General features: G+C 35.5%; 1 protein-coding gene across 1 annotated transcript; it reads right to left on the bottom strand.

Annotated features, from left to right (window-relative positions):
- Window positions 1-253: 253 nt before the first annotated feature.
- Window positions 254-22622, bottom strand: hibadha (3-hydroxyisobutyrate dehydrogenase a). The gene is made up of 8 exons (XM_079381216.1): window positions 22502-22622; window positions 21632-21792; window positions 21399-21508; window positions 20144-20265; window positions 9629-9762; window positions 6585-6661; window positions 723-879; window positions 254-611 (listed from the first exon to the last, which is right to left on the bottom strand). The coding sequence occupies exons 1-8, from the start codon at window positions 22575-22577 to the stop codon at window positions 456-458; spliced, it is 993 nt and encodes a 330-aa protein (XP_079237342.1). The 5' UTR covers window positions 22578-22622; the 3' UTR covers window positions 254-455.
- Window positions 22623-23301: the final 679 nt, after the last annotated feature.

Genomic DNA, 23301 nt, shown 5'->3' with positions numbered 1-23301 from the left:
GAACTATTTTTTAATGTAACTATTCCACAAAAACAAGGGACCTACTACTTATTTGTAAAATTTTTCACAGTTTCGATTCAGTTTAAGCATAACTGAAATAGATTACGTATGACATATGGATCAATAAACATTTCTAGCAGCGTCTGATCAGGTCCTAAAATCCATACTGGCTCAGAACTGGCTCAAAGTGGAAAAGAATGATTGTAAACATTTGCAGGTAAATGTGTGAAGTAACAGTTTGAACCGGTCATAGTTAAAAACGACTCTGCGAAGTTTTGAATATCAAAATCTGGCAACAACCTGAGAGAGGCATCGGACTCTCAATGCTACACTCATTAGCTGCAACATACCTGTAACATCCCTTGGAAAATATACACACATGCATATCAATACTAAACCAGCCAGTCATAATGTATGTTTCTCACAAAGAGTCTGGGTCACTTCCAATGGACCTACTACACCCCCTCCTCTCGTAAAAACTGGAAGACAGAGGAAAAGTCTTTGTTAGAGTAGCCATGAGCACACATCGCACGGTAGATCTGGTGTGCCAAAGAACCAAGAGGAATTGGGGTCCGGGTACTGGTCGCCGTATCCTGAGCAAAACCAAGATCCTGAGAACACAACATGTTTTATTTTTTTCTTTACAATTTCGCCGTAAAATCACTTAGACTTGGTGTCAATAAATAACTAAATGTGATCAAAAGAAAAATGCTTCCACTTACTTTAGCCATTAGCTTTGTGCCAAAGCCTCCCTGGTAGTTATTTGCTGAGGGCACTTCTTCCATGACACCTGGGACGGGGTTGTACTTGTCACTGGACCAACATCGTCCTGAACTCATGTTCAGAATCTTCGCCAGCAGCTTTGGATCCATACCCAGTCTGATCAAAAGAGACAGACAGGTCAAAGGACAGAGGTCAGAAAGAGCGCTGACCTTTAGGCTCAGGACCAGATCATCCCTAAGTGGAAAGCAGGCCTGGATAATACAGTATTGATATTTAACAGGAGCTGCAGTTCATCATTTTCCACTCTCCCGCTTGTTGTCCCCCACACAAATGCAGGGGTAATAAAACTCTGACACAAGCAGCTGTCTTATTAACTCGCCCCCACCAATCTGTCCCCCTATAAGAGAAACCAGGGTGATTTCAGTCCTGCATTTAAAGTAGATCTGAGTTAAATGGGCCTTGCTGCTTTACAAACCATTGTGCACCCAACTACCACAGTATAATAGAACAAACCTGACAAGACAGCAAACACAACATAAAATTGTGACATTTTCTGAAGAAAGCTGCTGCCGTGATGATAAATGTATGGTTTAGGTGCTTGTTTAGTTTTTTAGTTAAAAGAACTCACCTTCAAGTCTTCAAATGATATTTAGTACTAAAATATGATATGTGTTGCCTCTTAAAGACATTAATAAAATAAAAAAATAAAAAATAGTATTCATTTTGTATTTTAGAAAAAAAACTATTAATTTCATTTTCATGTTTTTATTTTTTTATATATAGTTTAAGAAAATGTCTAATCACTCACTGTAATCACTACAAATGTAATGTAGTAAAGCCATGAAGTAAAAAATAACAGCATACTTGCCTTACACTTTGAAAATAATGAATATTTGAATATGTTAAATATAAATAATAAAATTTGAATACATTATAAAACACTTGGGTCCCACTTTATATTAAGTGGCTACTATGTACTTACATCAAAAAATAAGAACAATGTACTTATTGTGTTCATATTCTATTGCAAAACACTTTTGCTGCTATTGAGGTGGGATGCGGATGATTAGAGACAGGTTTGCTGGTATGGGTCGGTTTAAGGGTGGGTTAAGGTGTACAGGATGGGACAGTGTAATTATAAATGTAATTACAAAAATTAATTACAGATGTAATTACATGCAGGTATTTTTTTTTTTAAATATAAGTACAATGTAAAAACATGTATGTACACAATAAGTGCATTGTATCAAATTATTAATTTAAATGTAAGTACTAGTTAAGGCCAACAAATATAAAGTGGGACCCACTTTTGAATATATTCAGTTTACTTAATTCAAATAATAATAGTTTTGTTCAGTTTTTTTTTTCTACTAAATAATCAGAAATTTTGTCAAACTATTTTATCAGGAGAGTAGTCAAGAATTACTTTTCAGGAAAGTTGTCTCAACCTGACATTTCTGATTTCATGCCCCCTAAAACTTATCAAAATAAATGTTAAATTTACTAAGAAACTAAAACAATGCTTAAAGTAGAAAAACATTTAAATGGCATTTTTATTTATAAATTGCATTTTTCTTATATATGTGACCTTGGACCACAAAACCAGTCATAAGTATCAATTTTTCGAAATGCATCATCTGAAAGCTGAATAAATAAGCTTTCCATTGATGTATGGTTTGTTAGGATATGACAATATTTGGCTGAGATACAACTATTTGAAAATCTGGAATCTGAGGATGCAAAAATCGCCTTTAATGTTGTTCAAATTAAGTTCTTAGAAATGCTCATTACTAATAAAAAATTAAGTTTTGATATATTTACAGTAGGAAATTTACAAAATATCTTCATGGAACATGATCTTTACTTAATATCCAAATGATTTTTGGCATAATAGAAAAATGGATCATTTTGACCTATACAATGTATTTTTGGCTATTGCTACAAATATACCCCAGCGACTTAAGACTGGTTTTGTGGTCCAGGGTCACATATTATAATAAATGAATAGCTAGAACAAAATAGACTCACATTACTGACACACAGACTACAAAAAAAAAAAAAAAAAAACGTCAACCAGCACTATTTTCTGAGACAAAATAAATAAATTAGGTGGCAGTTGACAAAAAGCCATTTTGAAACAAAAGGAAGATGAAGAGAAGAGGGAAATCTGAGGATGATGTGTAACTGGGCAAAGAGCTGCCGTCTCTTGCTTTAACAAGAACATAAATATGCCCACATCAAGAGAGCCTTGACACACACGTGTGTGTGCGTGCGCACTCATGCCGGAGCGGCAGCAGTGGTGAGACAGTAAAGTGCGCTTTTTAGCTTTCTTATGTCTATTAAACTATGATGAGTGTTTAAGGGCAGTTATACAGTAACTCCACCTGTCTCTCATTCAGGGGGCCGCGCCTTCATATACACACTCACACACACCAAGACTTTTATAAGTCTATGCAATAATTAAGAGACAAGGACACACAGCTGTGCATAAAAAGTCTATTTCTTTCCCCTTTCTATTATTCCATCCATCCGTCCCACACTGTCTGTTTTTACAGACTGTTTTGGAAAATTTTAGCTCAATAATATGTGTGTTTGTGAGCGGTGCTGTCATTTCACAGTTGTTTTTGGGGGGTGTAATGTCTGTAAACAGCCCACTGACTGACCCTGTATCAATCTCCCATTCTCTCTCGCTCTCTCACTTTCTCCTTTATGTCTGTGTCTCTTGGGGACAACCGGTGACATATGTTCGACATCGTCCCCTCCTTCCCCCAGCTCACACTCTTACACACACACACACACACACACACACACACACACACACACACACACACACACACACACACACACACACACACACACACACACACACACACACACACACACACACACACACACACACACACACACACACACACACACACACACACACACACACGTACGTTCTGGGTCAGTGACTGAAAAGGTTACCGCCTCAACTGCAACCTGGCTTCTCTGCTACAACACAAATCACTCTCTTGGCACAAGAAATGAGTGTGTGTGCATGAAGGGTTGCTGCCTTCACCCTTAAAATGGTAAACGTCATTTTGTATAGCACTCACTCTGCTCTTATGGATATTATCCAAACCATTTACACATCAAATTTACATGAAAGAGCCACTTTCAAAGGATACTTGTGATACTGATGAAATCGAGTGTGAAGTGTGTACAGGTTAATACCACAGTAGCGAGGGAAAGAAAAACAGATGTGAGCATCTAGTTAAACAGGATGAGTGAATTACAGTTAAAGAAAGAGGAAAGGAGGAAATAAACTAGAGGCGTTTGATGTTTGATCATTTTGTTAAAGACTTATGTTTATACACTATGCTTCTTGTTCTCATTTCATCTTCATCAAACCCTGGTGCTCTCAAGATTATAAACACATAGTCTTATAAGCAAACACACACGGGCCACAATTTTATTAATGTTTTTAAGAGGCAACAAACGAGTTTATTACCAAATGTCAATTATCTTTTTAAACATCTGTACACAGGCTGTGTGTGTGAGGGTGCTTGCGTGGTGGATGAACTTTAAAAGCCTCTCAATTGTGTGTATGTTGCATCATTAAAAAAACAACAACAAAAAAACGGGCTCATTCTCGGTTGTAGCTGCTGGTCTTAAAGAGTAGATAGCAGCATATGCATGCATAAGTGAAGATAGATGGAGAGAGAGAGAGAGAGCGAGAACGAGAGAAAGACCGAGAGGGGAGATAACTGTCTATCGGGGACACTTTTTCTCCAAGCAAAAACATCATGCATGACCAGAGATATCCAGCACTCATTGGGAAGAAAATTAAGAAAAGGGCCTTTTCTACACAGAAGGTACAATTTGGTGTCCCATTACTCTTAAAACTGATTTCTCAACAATTTCGCCACATAATCGCAACTCAATATTGAATTTATTGCCGTAAATATTATTCAGTTATTAACTAATTTTATCTACTAGGGAAGAAAAGTAAATTTAAGAAAAAAAGTCTCATTTAATTATATTTAAATAATTATTTTTAATATATATATATATATATATATATATATATATATATATATATATATATATATATATATATATATATATATATATATATATAAACATGTACAATTTGTAGTGTTAATGGCAAACAATCTTGTCAGAGTTACTGCAAAATAAATGATCAAACTAATATATCTTCTTTTTAATGTTTGTGAAATTTAATTAAATTGTTTAAAATGTAATGTTTTCCATTTTGGCAACAGGGCAGGGAAACTTGTAAGCTCCAATTAATATGAGCTTAATTAATGAAGAATAAATGTATACACACATCTGTTTTTATTCTTATAAATACATGTCATATATACATAATTTGGTCCCACTTCATATTAGGTAGCCTTAACTACTATGTACTTACATTTAAATTAATCATTTGATACAATGCACTTATTGTGTACATACATGTACATTACATATCTGTAATTAATTTCTGTAATTACATTTATAATTACACTGTTGACCCATCATTTACACCTTAACCCACTCTTAAACGTAAGGTTAAGGATAGGTTTGGTGTTTACCACCAAATAGCAGCAAAAGTGTTTTGCAATATAATATGACCAGACCACAATAAGTACTTATACTTATTTGTATAAGTATAAGTACTTATTTTTTGATGTAAGTACATAGTAGTTAAGGCCACCTAATATAAAGTGTGACCCATAATTTTTTAAAGTTCATTACGTTTTAGGCCCAATTTTGTACCAAATTCAACGAAAGTTGTAAAAATTAAAGTAAGAACTGAAAGAACAAAAGATACTACAGGAAAGGTGGAAAACCAACTGATAATTCTCCATAGTGAGAGATTAATTATTTCTCCCAAGCACCTATTTGCTTTCCACTTGAAAGAGAAAATCATATCTTCAAATAAGTCAAACACACATCCTCTTTACATTTTCTATGTGCAGTTTGCTGCATGAGGACAGGCTGCAGTGCAGCATGGGAGATTTATGACAGCCAGGAACCCAAGGCATCTAAATGAGTCTGTATAAGTGCACATGAGTGTGCAGATGCCTACAAGCTCCTTATATCCCAGAGAAGAGGGATGAAATCGCTTCATGCATACTAGATTCTGAGACTGCATTCAATCAAATATGAATACATATCTCATATGTATGAAGAATATTTTTATCTGTTTAATCCAGTTTATTAAGCTGTATTTGCAAGCAATACGCTCTGATATAATTTCCCCCTCTTCTCACTTTAACATTTATAAAAAAAAAATAAAAAAAAGTAGTAATAATAAGAAAAGAGAAGATATTGTCTACACATTTTCCCAGGATGTTTTTTAAACAATGAAATAAGAATAACTCCTTTTATCTTCAAAAAAACAACAACAAAAAAACAGCATATGATGATCAGTAACACACGCAATAGTGTCTATCATCACTGTTGTCAAACAATGCACAGTGAATGAGCCGAAAAAATGAAATGAGATTTGAAAGCTACAACAGATAGCAAGATTTTCAGTGAAAGCAGTTAAAGCCATGGCACTAAAACAAAGCATCTCAAACAGAACGTCAAAATAAAAAGAAAATCATTTTTGAGAATATATGTATTTTTGTGCACAAAAAAAGTACTAATAAGAGGAGTGAACCTTATTTTACTTATTTTTTTCTTATTTAAATAATAAACAAGTAAGGGCATGACCCCTTTACATTTCAGTCTGTTTCTTATACAAAGCAATCGTGTGGCAGTTTGAAACTAGAGCAGGCTACATATGAACTACTTTTTAAAGCTTTTTTCTAATTTTTTGAGCTAAAGAGCAGCCTCATTCACACACACACACAAATCTTCACCTAATTCCAAGGTTCATGGTCTCCGCTGTACCAATCATGCCAATTGCTAACAGCATGTTGTTGCAGATTTTCGCTGCCTGAAAGAGAAAATTGCAAAACATCAGTTCAGCCACAGAAGTAATTTAATTTAAAGACTTTGTAGTAACCTTTTATGGAGAGTACATAAGGAATTTGTTATGCACCACATAGTGCTTAGAGTGTTCCTTAAATAGATCATATCACGAATAATCAAATCTTTTTAGGATACTATAAATACATACTGTAACGTTCAGAACTTAGTGGGTTAAAAATGAGCATTTATGGTAATAAAGCTACAGCAACTTGGAAATAACAGATGAGCACATCTACACATTCTATTTACATGTCAAAAACACTTGCTGTCCCCTACTAGTGTCAAAGGCACTTCAGACACTTGACATTATTTTGAAATGGCAGAAAAATGAATCATTTAAAAGCAAAATGAGGAAAAGGTTTGCCAGCGTTAATGCACTGTAAAAGTTAACTTTTTAAAGATCATTTTATCATCATTTTAGACAGATCTTAACAGATTGTGTGGCCCATTTCAGCATGGATTGTTTCAAAGGGTCAAAGGGTGATAAAATTGACCTGAAAAATGCACTGTAAAACAAAATCCGTAAAATTTACGGTAAAAAACTGGCAGCTGTGGTTGCCGGAATTCTACCGTACAAAATACGGTAACAATATTTTAGGTTTTACGGTTTAAAGTTAAATTTACAGTTAAATACCGTAATTTCATTAACTGATATAATGTTAATATACCTACCTATTGAAGTACTGGAATCTGTTTTGTACCTTTGAAATACACTGATAACCACCAAATGCCCATCGCAGGCAGCTTTTAACTAATAACATATATAGAAGGTGCACAGTGTCATTCACACAAGCACTAAACACCATCATGGTGAGACTCATTAAACTGAAATATGCAATAAACATTAATTTAACAACATTAGACGTAACATACAACCCTAATAAACATAACTGACAAGAAAAAACTAAGAAAAAAGTTATTTCAAAGAAAAAGTATCAAATTCAAACTAAATTTGAAATGCAAACACAGGGAATTCTGGGAACGTCAGTTTATGGTTTTTCCCTGTAAATTTACCGTTAACCATTTAACAGGTTTTTACTGTAGCATTTTCACAGTTTTTTACCATTAAAATCACGATCCTTTTTTACAGTGTGGAAATATGACAGAAAATTAGAAAATCATAGGGTAAAAATATGAGCCCATTTACAGAAAACATTATCTATTAATGTGTTAAAACAGAGCATACTGAAAAAAAAGTATTTCAGAATATGGTATGATTGCAAAAAAAGTGAAGTCTTTAAACCTTTTCACACAGTGTTGATCCCAGAAAAATGCCATAAAATCATGTGAATCGTGTGTGTGTGAACGCAAACACTTCCCGGGAGGGGGACCTAGTAACATTGCTGGGATCAGTCCTGGATTTAGCCCTGTGTGAACAAAAGGAAGAACCAATGCCGTGAAGAGTGTGTCGTAGTGAGGATGCATGTGTCATCGCAACGACATGTGTTCCTTTGACCGGGAGATTAAAATGCAGATAAATGTTCACGACAAAAAAAATCTCTGCAAACTGCAAAGAAGCAGAGACAAGAGAGCTCTTCACTATCCGCGCTGAAGCTGAGAGAGTTCTCTAGCTTAGTGGAACGGTACAAGTCACATTACATCCCGATGTAACAGGATGTGATGTCCTCTGCACAATCTGACTTTGTTGCAACCTAGGATTAAACTGCTGGTCTCGTCTGGCCAGAGGAGAACGACACACTATTTCCCTTTTATAACACTGTAAAGCTGCTTTGACACAATCTGCATTGTAAAAAAATAACGGTGACTTGACTGACTAACGTGTGTTAATGGGATCTTTACAGTTGTGGTTAAGGGATACAGTTGTGTGAAGGGATGCAGCTATGGCCAGAAAATAAATAAATTAAAACAAAGTAAATTTGCTACCTATCACATTCTGTTTTATTAATGTCTTCAACTAAAACTACAATAAAATAACTATATAATACTATTAGTGTTAGAAATTGCAACAATATAAAATAGAAATAAATACATTTATACATTTAAAATTTTAATTAAAACAATAAGTAAACAACAAATAAACAATTATCTCCTGGCCAGAGGAGAACTGGCCCCCCATCTGAGCCTGGTTTCTCCCAAGGTTTTTTTTTCTCCACTCTGTCACAGAGGGAGTTTCGGTTCCTTGCCGCTGTCACCTCTGGCTTGCTCAGTTGGGGACACTTAATTTCTAGTGATTATCGTCAATTTGATTTAGCAGATACTATTTAAACTAAACTGATCTAGACAACGACATCTCTGAATTCAATAATGAAATGCCTTAACTGAAAATTGAGTGTTTAATCTTATTTTTATACATTACTGACACTCTATCCTCCAATTTGATACTGTTAAGTGCTTTGACACAATCTGTATTGTTAAAAGCGCTATATAAATAAAGGTGACTTGACTTGACTTGACCTACCCCAGCCCTAAACCTATCCCTTACAACAGGGGTCACCAGACTCGGTCCTGGAGGGCTGGTGTCCTGCAGAGATTATCTGCAACCCTAATTAAACACACCTGAAGCAGCTAATCAAGGTCTTACTTGAAACTTGCAGGCAGTTGTGTTGAGGCAAGTTGGAGCTAAACTCTGCAGGACACCGTCCCTCCAGGATCAAGTGTGGTGACCCCTGCCTTACAATAATGCAAATACAGTAATTATTGTTGTTCAGAGTGTCAAAAATGATGCAATATTGATGAGCGCATGCCCAATAAGTTCTGGTGGCCGTAGCTGTATCCCTTCTAGCCCTAACTGATCTTTAGAGGATGTGTGTGAACGCATTGATCATTTGATCCCGGGACAAATGATCAATTTCGTTTTTTCTAGAATCTCTGTGTGAAAGGGGATTTTGAAGTTCCATTGACGACACCATCTCTTTACTAAAATTTTTAATTGATTACAGGCTAAAGGACATTCATGTTTGTGTGTATTTACCTGTCCACTTCCCACTTGGCCACAGTACACTACATTTGCTCCCATACAGGTGAGCAGCTCCTGGGCAGCATTAAATTCCTCCTCGACTCCACCCACCATGAAGGTGAGTTTAGCCAGACTGGCTGCACCAACACCTGAAAAGAACACAGTCATGACTCTAAAAATCATTGCAAATGTACTCAAAATCACTAAATGCCAGTTTTCAGTGTGTAGCCTATATTTGTAAGTGCTGTGGGGGTACCATTATAATGATGGCATCAAGATGGTTATGTCAAAGTACTAAAAACTAAAATAAAATATTAAAATAAATCTATAACCATATACATTTTTGGTATTTACATCTTAATCCATAATAGTTCAAAGTATATTATGGAAAATGTCAACATGGTGCAACAAGTCCAAAGTTTTTTTATGATGTTATCATAATTTCTTCTTTACAATTATTATATAGCGGAGGAGCATTATAAAAAATTAAATGTAACCTAATTTAACTTAAGCAGGTCAGGATTTAGTCAACAATGTGTGTGTGTGTGTGTTTTGGGGCAGAGGAGGGTATTAATAAGCTGTCTGGCACCAGCGGGACAACATTTGAGTGTTTGCCTTTAAAAGCCGATTGTCCAAATCATCCTTCACAACTCTCTGAGGACAAGGACCCATTGTCCTCCTCCCCACAAACACAGAGACTTGCGTACGACAGCTGTGCCTAAAGCGACACTCCTCCCCCTAAGTGAACCCGCCCCCTGGGGTATGAGTGACAGCTCTAAGGGGTAATTAACTTTACACTTTATCATGTTCAATTAAGCGCCACGCCTTAAGATGACCAAGCGTGGCCAATCACGTTAAAGCGTGCCATGTTCTACATGGGAGGGGTGCTTTGAATGCTGCTGACATAGATATGTGTGTCCAGGGATTTGCCCGATTAGAATGCAATTAAAGCAATAAAATTGGCCAGATTTTTTTTTTTTTAAAGACTAAAACCTCATCTGCTGCACTGAAATCCCTAATATCCACATAAATAAACACACAAACACGATCCAATTTATCCAACTTTATATTACACGCTGGATACAATATGAGCTAGAAAAAAGGCATGTGCTTTGAGGTGAGTGGTCTATTTGTGTGTGTCAACACTAATGAATAGGCTGTTTATAGTGAGAAGCTAATAATGCTGAAGTTAATTATTAAAGACCAAGAGAAAAGAGCTGATGCAAGATAGATCGAGTGAAATGGAGATAAAGAAAGAGAGTGAGAGAGAGAGAGAGAGAGAGAGAGAGAGAGAGAGAGAGAGAAAGATCGAGTGAAATGGAGATAAAGAAAGAGAGTGAGAGAGAGAGAGAGAAAGGAAGAGAGAGACTTTATGACTTCCCCTGTATTGATTTTAGCCGTACTTGTCCGTCATCAATAATTCTCTCATTAGCTCAGCGCGTCTGTCATTTCCCTTATGCTACATAGCATCTCAAAGAATAAACGTGTGTGTGCTTGTGTGTTTTGTTTATCTATAAACAAGCAATAATATGCAGTTTTACTTAAAAAAAAATTTGCACACTTTTTAAATTAAACTGGTTTATCACATTTAATGAAGACATCACATTAAAGGGTTACTCCACCCCAAAATTAAAATTTTGTCATTAATCACTTACCCCCATGTCGTTCCAAACCCGTAAAAGCTTTGTTCGTCTTCAGAACACAATTTAAGATATTTTGGATGAAAACCGGGAGGCTTGTGACTGTCCCATTGACTGCCAAGTAAATAACACTGTCAAGGCCCAGAAAAGTATGAAAGACATCGTCAAAATAGTCCATCTGCCATCAGTGGTTCAACCTGAATTTAATGAAGCGACGAGAATAATTTTTGTACGCAAAGAAAACAAAAATAACGACTTTATTCAACAATTCGTATGTGTATGCTGTTCTGTGTCAGCCGCACAACGCGGATACGTTTTCTACATTTATTTACGTGATGTGAACGAAAACAGCGTATCCGTGTGGTGCGGCTGACACAGAACAGCATACGCAGTTTACGTTCAGCGGATACTCTCCAAAATGGCGCTATGTTGACGCGGAGGAGACGAATTGTAGAATGAAGTCGTCATTTTTGTTTTCTTTTGCTTACAAAAAGTATTCTCGTCGCTTCATTAAATTCAGATTGAACCACTGATGGCAGATGGCCTATTTTGAAATTGTTTTTCATACTTTTATGGGCCTTGACAGTGTTATTTACTTGGCAGTCAATGGGACAGTAACAAGCCTCCCGGTTTTCATCCAAAATATCTTAAATTGTGTTCTGAAGACGAACAAAGCTTTTACGGGTTTGGAACGATATGGAGGCAAGTGATTAATGATAAAAATTTTCATTTTGTGGTGGAGTAACCCTTTAACACATTTACAATGTTAATAGTAATGCATGGAAAGTTAATGCAAGAATAATATGAAAATGCAGACAGGGGTCAAAGCATAAAAAACATACAAAAATCAAAAGATGATTCTAATTGGTCAACTGCAGCATTCTGCGACCACTTTTTTTGTGTCCCCTGAACTACGTAAATGAAACTATGTATTTGTCTCAGGCAATGGTAGTTTTCATATTGAGTAAAAAATTAAATAATGTCAACTGAAATCTATATTTTGGTTACATTTTAATGAATTTGTGTATTTATTCAATCATTTAATAAGAGCTTTAAAAGTTGGTTATCATTGCAATAAAATCTGATGATCCCACACCTATCATTAGGCCTAATCTAATCTAGATCCACTCCATTTCCACAATTTTTGCACAAAATCAAACCTACGTTAGATTAAAAGACTAATTCTATAACTGCAAATATATAATGAAGAAACCCACATGGACGTGAACTCTGACGGAGACGTACGCAGTTGTTTGTGGTGTCAGGTACCACAAACTCTCTTTCCAGCATCTAAAACACTCAAAAAAAGCCACCTAAGGCTGTAAGCGCTTTTTAAAACACCGAAACGTTTCATTAGTGGCAAAGTTACATTACACTACATTTGTGGATATGAGCCTCTTTTCCCAGGCAAAGCAAGACGGTGGAGCTTAAACCACCTCATCGAGCGTGTAGATCTCGGAGCCTTTATTGTGTGTAAATAAAAACCCCATGCAAACCTCTTGTCGTCTTTCTACAAGCCTCTAGAACTGCTGACAGTAATAAAGACTCTAAATGACGAAATCAGTTCTTTTTTTTAGCCCTCCCCACCAGACGCATACACAAACTCACTTGTCCTTTTTTGCGATCTATCAGCCATCCTCCTGAGCAGATCAATAACTTTCTTTTTGACTGTAAAAAGACCAACATTGATCGCAAACAGACAATAGGGATTTGAAAGCGATTGTCTCTCTAAACGACTGCGCTGGCAGGGCATTAAAGAGATCTCGAGAGAACATTCTAGGAACAGTTCTTATTGTGTTTCCAATACCAGAAACACTGCTGTAAAAACATTAGGTAAACCTCGATAAAATAGACACTATATCAGAGGATGTCAATGATTCATTTGGTTTACGATCAAAGCTATATTTGTCCATATTGGATAATCAAGCCAGTAAATGCATACAGTCTTTAAACTTAAACTTTACCTTAAACTAAGTTTTGATGAGCCAATTTAGTTTCTCATGCTACACAGAAAATTTACAGAAATCACCTAAAAATCTAAAATTCTTTCATAATTTACTTGCCCTCATGTTGTTCCAAAACTGTATGACTTTCTTTCTTCTGTGAAACACAAAGGAAGATATTTTAAAGATGTGTTTGTCCAATGAAAGTCAATGGGGTCCAAAGCAACACTGTACAGAAAAAAAAAAAAAGACTAAGCTTCACAATCTAGGGGAAAATCTAACTATCATAATTTTGATAAAAATATTCTACCGTTAATTGTGATTTTAAGATTGTGATTTAAAATTAGATTTAAAAAAAATCCCTCCAGGTAAATACAAAATAAATAAATAAAATTATTATTCCTACTACTACAAAATAAGATAAAACAAAGTAAGAAATATTACTATTGTAATAATGTTAATAATAATTTATTTAGTACAACTGTAAAAATTAGGGCTGTATACCTTGGAGAACCTGGCGATACGATACATACCTCGATACACAGGTCACGATTCGATACGTACCTCGATACAGAGCTGTCTCGATACGATTTGATACAATGTGACACGATTCGATACGAATACATGGGCCAGAGCCAATTAGTTAATGCTGAACACATTTACTCAACAAACAGAACTCTGCATTTTTCTTCAATTTAATGAAGACAAAAGTGCATTATAACAGTGCATTTTGCTTAAATATTTGCAACTTTAAGTGCTCTGATTAATTGTACACAAATTGTATTAATCTGGAAATTACCACAAGTCAACATTTAACTTTCCAAGGGTACAGTCTGAGCTCACACAAGCACAAAATCTTCTTCTTATTATTCTTAACTTCTTATTAAATCTTCTTATAATTCTTTTTTGTGACACCATGTACTGCCATAACATATTTCACCACATCTTGCTTTAACATTTTCCATGAGTTTTTTTGAAACTCGCGGGCGCCGCTGCGCCCCCTAATGGCTGGGCGGAGTATCGATACTAAGGGCTAGAATATCGATACTGTATCTTTTTTTATTATATCGGTATGTATCTAAGAATCGATATTTTGAGCACACCCCTAGTAAAAATACAATAATAATAATAATATTTATGGCTTTAAATATTAGTATTGTATTTAAACCACAAAGAGGCCATAAAGCTTCTGTTTTGTTGGCAACAGTCGGTTTATAAGTGATTCTGATTACAAGTTTGAGAAGAACATTGGTGCAATTGCCTTCTAAATGCACATCATAAGCGACCTAAACTCAGAGAAGATCCAGAGATGAAGATTGCATGGAGCAGCATTTACTGCATCATGAGCTGCTTGCGTGTAAATTAACAAGTGCCGCGCTTCATATGTCACGTGTATACATTTAAATCGCAACCTTTGCAATTAGATAATCGCACTTAGCAATCACAATTTCGATATTAATTCAATGAATTCATACAGTCCTACTGACACATTTTTCAAAATGATCTTCTTTTGTGTTTCCCAGAAGAAAAATAAGCCATATACGCTATGAGTGAGTAAGTAATGGCAGAGGTTCCATTTTGGGTGAACTGTGCCTTTAAGAAACTTTTTTTGGCTTTTGATGCAGTGGGAATGCTCTTACTAGAGTAACAGGAACAAACATATTTACTAGCTTCATGTGGCTAAACCTATAATTACAACCAAAAGGAGATATTTTCTCAGACAAATTAAAACACCAAGGAAACTTAATACACTCATTTCTGCATATATAAAAACACAAACACATGAGAACTTCACACAGATTAATAGTTTCTACGCCAGCAGCCCTAATGTGGCGTACTGACAGGTTCACAGGGGCAAAAGAGTTTACGAGTCACCACACACAAACAAACGCAAACCTTCACATGGTCACAAGAGAGTTTTGCATTATATTCATCATTCAGATAAGTAGGACTTTAATCACCGCCATCGTCACCCCCATCCTCGCCACACTACTGCATGGTCCCTTTGAGTGTGGACAACAAGTGAAGAATGATTTGGAATCAATGATCCCCCAGGCCAGGAGCCATCAGTATATCGGCTCCTAAGGTTGCTGATTAGCGGCTCTTCACACATGCACACACGTTGCTCGAATAGTATCATCATCAGCATTTTAAAATTATCCATAATTGAGGACTTAAAAGCTGCTTAACAACACTTATCTTGTGGATGACGGGTACACACATTTACACACAAACACATTTTGGGAGCCACAGTGACTGTTTAAAGTGGGAGAGGGGGGTTTTGAATGACAGTTCCTCGACAGGGGGCATAAGTGCATACCAGATGACACCGGAAAATGATGGACAGATTTTCATTCACTTCTTAGTGCAGCAATCATATACACTTCACACTATATAGACATTAAAACGCAGGTCTTAAAATCTTAATCATCTGAAGTCTTTAAATCGTTTTATATCTGATAATTCTTTCCTGGTCAGACTCAACTTCATAAAACACACACACACACACACACACACACACACACACTGCTATAAAAGTCCCAGCTAGACAGCTGCTATGGGTCTGTTTCCATCTGGAGCTCAGGACTGACACCGTCCACCCCCTTCACACACTTCTCCCAGTCCCTGGCCTTCCCAGCAAGGATCTTGTTATGCTAATTCCTCTGTCACTCACCTATCTATCAGGCAGTCTCTTCCTCCCCCTCCTGCTCCGGCCGAAAGAGGGCAGAGATATTAATGAGCACGCTCACAGCGTCCAAAAACAGCACAGGGAAAGCTGATCTACATTAGGGCATATCTGGGGTCCCACCTCTCCATGAGTGATCTTGTTTCTGGTCAATCTAAAACCCAGATTTTCTATTGTGAAGGGGCATCTGCTGTCCCATCAGGATAGCCAAGCTACAGTTATGAGTGAGAAATGTTAATGCTATCAGCTAACAATGTAACTGACTTCATTAACACTGTAGCTATGAAACATGAAAACTCTTATCAGATGCACACATATTTAAAAAGAAAAGGGGGGACAGGGTATACACAGACCAGACCAGACAAAATGTGTGTGTGAGAATCTTCCAAAAAAGCACAGAATTAAAAAAACAAATGTTTTACCAATTCATTATAAAGCAATATATTAAAAACAAATACATTTTGGCAGCCCCCATAATAATGATAATGATAAAAATAATAATAATAATAATAAAAACCCACAAATTATATGCAAATGTAAATGCAAAATAAAATAATTAAAAAAAAATCATAATAAAGTAATACAGATAGAAATCAGAAATACTGAGTTTATTACATATATTATTTAAATCAGTTTATGTTTTTTGTTTGTATAGATTGACAACTAATCTCTTAAATGATGTAATAAGAGAACATTTTGTCCATTGTTGTAAATGGTTGTGTTATTAAAAGTAAAATAAAAATATATTTTTTAAAAATAGCAGCCCTTTTCATTATTATATATGCCATAATAAAATTTTGTAAAATTGACATAATATGTCTGTAAATTTTCGGTATATTAATAAAACATACATACACCTACAATAAACTTTTAGGCATGAGACATCATTGCTAAGTATGAAAATGCAAGAAAATGGATGCGATAAACCTAATCATATTTAATAGTCAAAACTGATCTGACTAAAGCAATCATTTAACAATAAAATCAAAATATTCTTTTTAAGACTGTTTGGTCACGCGAGGGACTTGACACAGAAATATTTCACTTTAAAGTTCTAATGCATTTTGAAAGGACCATCTGAAAGCCAGAGATTGTCATTTTCTCCTTTATTAGCTCTGATCTACATATGGGCCTGATGGGTGAAGGCAGGGTGAAGGCTGTTCCATCGAGACGGCTCATGCATGCAGGCTGTTAGATCAGTGATAATAAATGAGAGAGAGAAGAAAAGAAGATCATTTCACACATTCAGAAAGGGCCAAAAATAAAGTCAAGGAAAACAAAGGGGAGTTTAACAGTTTAATGCAAATATAGCAAGTGACCACGTTAGAAAAATATACATTATGAGTTACGTACGTTATTAAATACTGCACTGACTTGAGGTTAAGACACCGTGAGAGCAATGCACCAACACGACCCAACAAAACCAGATCTAACCCAGTCCCACCACACACAAAACTGTGACACAAACGCTCTCTCGCACAGAAAGCTGAAGTTTTCCCACTGTGTGCTGCACAGTGAGAGTGAGCGACAGTGTGGCCGCAATCTCAGCAAAAACCGAGGAATGTGGGTAATTACTGTTAACTAGCCAAGCACTTGTTAGACGCAGCAATGGCCACACACCCCACGTTTCAGAGCGTATGACGTTAGCCAGGGGTTTGTTGTGGGTCCAATTCTGCAACAGCAGACAGTGAGGTTTGTGCCTTTGAGTTTATTACAAATCTACGAAAAAAAAAAAATACAAAGAGAGCGAAAGAGAGAAAGAGAGAGAGAGAGAGAGAGTTTGTTCGTCATTTTATGAGTGTATTATTTGAGAAACACAGTCTGATGTGCCAAACCTTAGTGACGCACAGAGAGACAAACACAAAACCCAGAGTATAAAATTATATCAAAAGACAATCAGCGTAAAAAAAAATACAACATGATCTCACACACACATGCAAATTCTCCTTTCCACAACAGAGACTTTTGTGAGTGGGCATGAGATGGGAGATTGCTGGGACGTTTGTGAGAGGGCATGAGATGGGAGATTGCTGGGAACAGACACAATGGCGTCATGATGGCTGGAGTGCCACCTCCTGGACACAGTTTATTTAAGTACTAATGCTGCTGTGTTTTGTAATGTGGTCTGATAAATGCTCCTCACACTGCAAAAAATGCTTTTCTTACTTAGATTTTTTTGTTTCCAGCCAAAATATCTAAAAAAATCTTAAAAAGATTTTCTAGACAAGTAAAAATTATTGTCTTGTTTTTAAAAAAAAACTAATCAAAATTCAGTCAGTTTTTGCTTGAAACAAGAAAATAATCTGCCAATGGGATAACAAAATGATCTTGTTTTCTGTTTGAAATAAGATTATTTTGCTTACCCCACTGGCTGATTATTTTGCTTGTTCTAAGCAAAAACTCACTTAATTTTGATTAGTTTTTTTCTGAAAACAAGACAATAATTTTTACTTGTCTAGAAAATCTTTTTAAGATTTTTTAGATATTTTGGCTGGAAACAAAAAATTCTAAGTAAGAAAAGCATTTTTGCAAAGCATAAACCTGATAAAAACATGGAAGCTGATCATTTGGGCTATGAAAAACTAGCTGTTGCCCCACACTACTGATAAATATAAACCCTCTCTTAATGTAGAGGTCATAATGTACTGTTTTCATGTACTGTGTTTGGATTTGATTGAATGGTAACGGCTTCATCCTATTTTTAGTGTTTTTTTTATTTGTTATTAATTTTAATGGAGTTTATAAAATACATCCAACCTGACTTTTGCCTTTTTGGCAAATGAATTGATCTTGGATTTGCAAAAATAAATAAAATGATCCTCAAATTTGCCCTCCCAAAACGTTTTAAAGGGATAGTTCATTCAAAATGTAATTTGCTCTAGTCTCTACAATTGCAATAAACAGGCACTGGGGAAAAAAAAGAAAGAAGAAATACTGAATAAATTAATAAATAAACTAAATAAATTAATAACGACATACATTTTGGCCATTTCTCCACAACATGCTATTTTATGGTTTCCAAGGACTTGGAATAAAGTGCCCAAGTTTTATACCTATTTTTATCACCTTTGTGCTTTTTAGTCCTTATTCACTCTCACTATATTGAAAAGATTGACCAGATTAATCTTAAAAAAAAATTTTTTTTTAATTAATCCACAGGGGGAAAAAGGGATCGGAATGGCAAAGTCAGAGTGATTAATAAAATTTTTATTTTTGGGTGAAGTATTTCTTTAAATCTCAAATACATTTTGGGCTTTTCTTTGCATTATTATTTATTTATTTTTTTCCAAAAAGTTTTGTTACAAGTCTCTGACTCCAAAAGGAAAGTAAATAATCTGAGGAAAAGGGTAAATCCTCACCTCTAAGATGTTAAGGAATGATTAGATCACAGTCTAGTCCAAGGGCTTGAGAACATACACCCATTCACTTTTTTATAGCCAAGTCCACACACAGGCTCTTTAAAATCTTGTCTGCACTACAGACGCCAATCAGTAAACATACATCCAGCAAACCTTTAATGCCTGAGGAGTTTCCCCACTCACACACAAGTTGTGCATCTTAAACATGTGCTTGTCCAGGGCAATTTCTCAGCTCTTTATGGCCTTTTATCTACATGAAAGGCCCTGGACTGGGAGAGCCAACATTACGGCTCCATCAAAGTGAAAGCTACTGACAGCGCTGTCCTCCATAACGGCTCAGGCCATTAAAGGCCCTGTCACACAGCCTTCCCAGAGAATCTGCATAACATAACGGGAGTGTGTTTGTGTTTCTGGAAAATTGTAGGTTTCTTTGTCTCAATTATTTCTACAGGAAATTATTCTGCTATTCTGACACTAAGGTAAACAAATACAAACCTAAATTCAATTATTAATGTGCATTAAAATGAACTAAAATGACCATATCAATTTGAACAAATGAAAAAAAAATACAGAATTTCAACTTCTTGAGTTTGTGTTGCAATATCTAACTTATCTGTGAGTAGAGCATTAGCCATAAGAACAAGCTTCTATAAGTACCGAAAATTAAAATGAGTACAAAATAAAAACTGACAATCTGAGACACATTCAGCACATCTGTGAACCTACTGACCACAATAAAAGCCTTAGTGAGAACACAGTTCAATCATTAAACAACACATAACACAGTAATTGCATCTCCACAGTGAGCACTTCCAAGAAATGTAAACAATGAGATCTTGTCAATCAAACTGTGTGACTATTACGTAGATGGTAATAAGAGGTTGTTTTCAGGTCGGTCATACCTCCTGACACCGGAGCATCCATGAACACTGCTCCCATCTTTTCAGCAGCAACGGACATCTCTTTGGACACTGCAGGGTCGATGGTGCTGGAGTCAATCAGAAGGGTGCCTTTTTTTACCTTCCTTAAAGAAGAGTGCAAAATCAAAAAGAACAATGTTAAATATCATCATAAAAAGAAGCCCAGCTAAATTTAAATGAGCTTAACCTGTTGCGAAATCCTAATTAGACATAGTTACTATGTTTTATACACATTTGCATGCTCATGCTTCTTTGATGTTTGTTAATGGTAACATGCCATGCAGACAATAAAACATTTAAAATTGCTGTATAATATACAATACACTGTATATTGAATACATATTATGCAAAATTAGTTCATTTAATCATAAAAAATAATGCATGCACTATATACTACCAATCAAAAGTTAGGGGTCTGTAAATTTACATTTTTGAAAAAAGCCACTTATGTTATGATCAGGTTTGCATTTATTTGATCAAAAATACAGTAAAACAGTAATACTGTGAACTATTATTATAATTTATTAAACTGTTTTCCATTTTAATATATCTTAAAATGTAATTCATACATGTACTGGCAAAGCAGAATTTTCAGCATTTTCATTACCCCAGCCTCCAGTGTCACATGATCCTTCAGAAAACATTTGAATATGCTCATTTGGTGCTGAATAAACATTACTTCTTATCATCACTATTGAAAACAGTTGCGCTACTAAGCTACTTTATAGAGTCATACATAACATACATTATTAGGAGTATTTGATGAATAATCGCACTTTTTGATCAATTTTGTGTGTCACTGCTGAACACAATCATTCAAAAATAAAACATTTTCTGACCCAAAACTTTACATAAAAGTCACCAGTCAATCAGCATCAGTCATTAAAAAGCCAATATTGGTCAACTACTAGCCTGAATGAACTGCTGTAAGTACTATTCTATATAATGTTACTTTAGCACTGCATTTTGCATGCCTTCTACAGACCAGATTTTCTTGGAATTAAGGTAGATTTAAAAGAATTACTAGATTTAGCCTAGACTTGTACTAATCATACAATCAGTGTAAATTCCTTAATCTTGAACTATTCTTAATCATTATAAATAATAGACGTGCTGTGCAGATTTATACCCAATTTAGACTAATTTTTGTAATGTAGGACAACAGTTTCTCCAATATATTAAAATTCAGTCAGTATCGAATTTAACACTGTTGAGAGTTTAATGCGAAAGGACTTACTTCAGTATGCCATTGGGTCCTGTGTAAACCTCAATGACGTTGGGGCTGGACGGTAGCATGGTGATGATGCGGTCAGCTTTATCAGCCACTTCAGCAGGGCAATCCAGGATCTGGGAGGACAAGCAAGGGCAATTATTTGCACAGCCTCATTCACAGAACTGTACAGCCTAGATGTTGGAAAAGACTTGATAGATTTTGTTTTAGTGCATTATTTGAGGTAGAGATGCTTATACCTGCGCTCCTGAGTCCTGAAGCTCCTTGAAAGACTCTGGGAAGACATCAGTAGCAATGACAGGATATCCATGCTTCAGTAAGTTTCTAGCCATAGGTGTCCCCATGTTACCCAGTCCAATAAAACCCACTGGGGTCTTGGAAGCCATTGATCGACAGGATACTGAAAAGCCACACACAGAGAGAAATCATAAATTACAGTAAAATAAAATCCTCCCTATAGACACAGAAAGCTATGATAGTCAAAGAGAGCACAGAAACTGCCAATAGAAGATTTTTTAGCCTATCATGTCAGACTTAATGGAGCAATTTTGTAAAAATCAATGTCAGTAAAATACATGGAACAACACATTGAGCGCTATTGAGAAGTCTTTGCAAGATTTCTTAACCCTCAATATCAAGTGCTTATAAAAGACCTTCATACCCTTACAGATCCAGATGTTTAGAGGAAACTTTGATATAGACAATATAAACATTTATTTTGTATAAAATTACTAAATGAGGTGACAAAAGCTGAACTTGGTGAGAAGGCTGAGACGTGTATTTAATTTGATAACAGTTTATTTAATTAATTATCTTATATTTTGCAACTGAAAATAAAATGAACTGTAGTGTAACCTATGAGCTCCTAAACACCAGATGCATTGCACAACATTTCTGAACCTCAAAAAGTAAATAGTGACTTGCTTATTGTGCACAATGTTTGTTTATATGCTTTGACATATATGTCCAAGCATATTTCATACACGTTCACATATTTTGCAAAAATACAACAAAGCAAAAAACATTTCCATACTGCTCATTGCAATAACATTAGCGGCGCTTTAACAAGCTTGGTCTGTCAATGGATAATTAAAGAAGAAACAACATACCCAAAGTGAGCTCCACATGTTTATTGCTTCTCTTATAAAAATTCCGATACCCTCTCCCTCTAAACAAAGCGGCCATGCTTATTTCTCTTGACCTCAGCTCCTCATTGACAGTATGAGTCAGGAACTCAGGGGGCGGGTCTTATGATTGACAGCAACATTCCTCCAATCACTGATAAGGATTTGCGTACCAACCAATTAGATCGAGATCGTCATTGAGATATCATGCAGTTTCTCCCAGAGTTGCTGCTGTGATTTCTTTTAATAGAATTAAGATGATACTTCTTAAAAGATTAAGAATGGCTAGACGCTTTAGGCTTCTACGTGAACTTATGACCGTGTTGTCCAAATCAAAGAATGACAGTTTGTGCTAAAATCTCATAATATTACACGTTAACGTTACATGAATATTTTCAATAACAAACGCTGAAAAAAATCATAATACAAATCTTAGTCTAGTACACTAATAATTTCACAAAAAGGACTATTTTAAAATGTTTATAACTAGATATATTATACGTTTTAATACTGTATAGTGAAGTTTTAGCTATCTCTTAACATATTAAATGATCAAACGTTTCCTAAAGCTATAATATCTGCATACAATAACCATATTATATTCTTTTAAGTAACACTTGGCATTTTTGCATAATTTCCACGTATGTCGGACTGAAATGATTCGTTTACGAATCGAACGGAATCAGTAAATTGATAATCATGAGAGTTGAGTTGTTCTGTTCGAGAGAACCGATTCTCTGAAAAGAATCATTCCTCTCATCTCTGTTTTGTTGGGGTTATTTCAC

The sequence above is a fragment of the Barbus barbus genome (genome assembly GCF_936440315.1).
Source record: "Barbus barbus genome assembly, chromosome: 27".
NCBI classification, from domain to species: domain Eukaryota; kingdom Metazoa; phylum Chordata; class Actinopteri; order Cypriniformes; family Cyprinidae; genus Barbus; species Barbus barbus.
The sequence above is the reverse complement of the archived record's forward strand: the minus strand, read 5'-3'. Positions and strand labels throughout refer to the sequence as shown.

What these genes read in the sequence shown, in the direction of transcription:
- hibadha (XM_079381216.1), bottom strand. Translation starts at nt 22,577, where the DNA reads ATGGCCGCTTTGTTTAGAGGGAGAGGGTATCGGAATTTTTATAAGAGA. An exon ending in GCCAAGTGGGAAGTGGACAG is followed by an intron (nt 6,662 to 9,628) that starts GTAAATACACAC and finishes TTTCTCTTTCAG; the next exon opens with GCAGCGAAAATCTGCAACAA. An exon ending in GCACAAAGCTAATGGCTAAA is followed by an intron (nt 612 to 722) that starts GTAAGTGGAAGC and finishes TTGTGTTCTCAG; the next exon opens with GATCTTGGTTTTGCTCAGGA.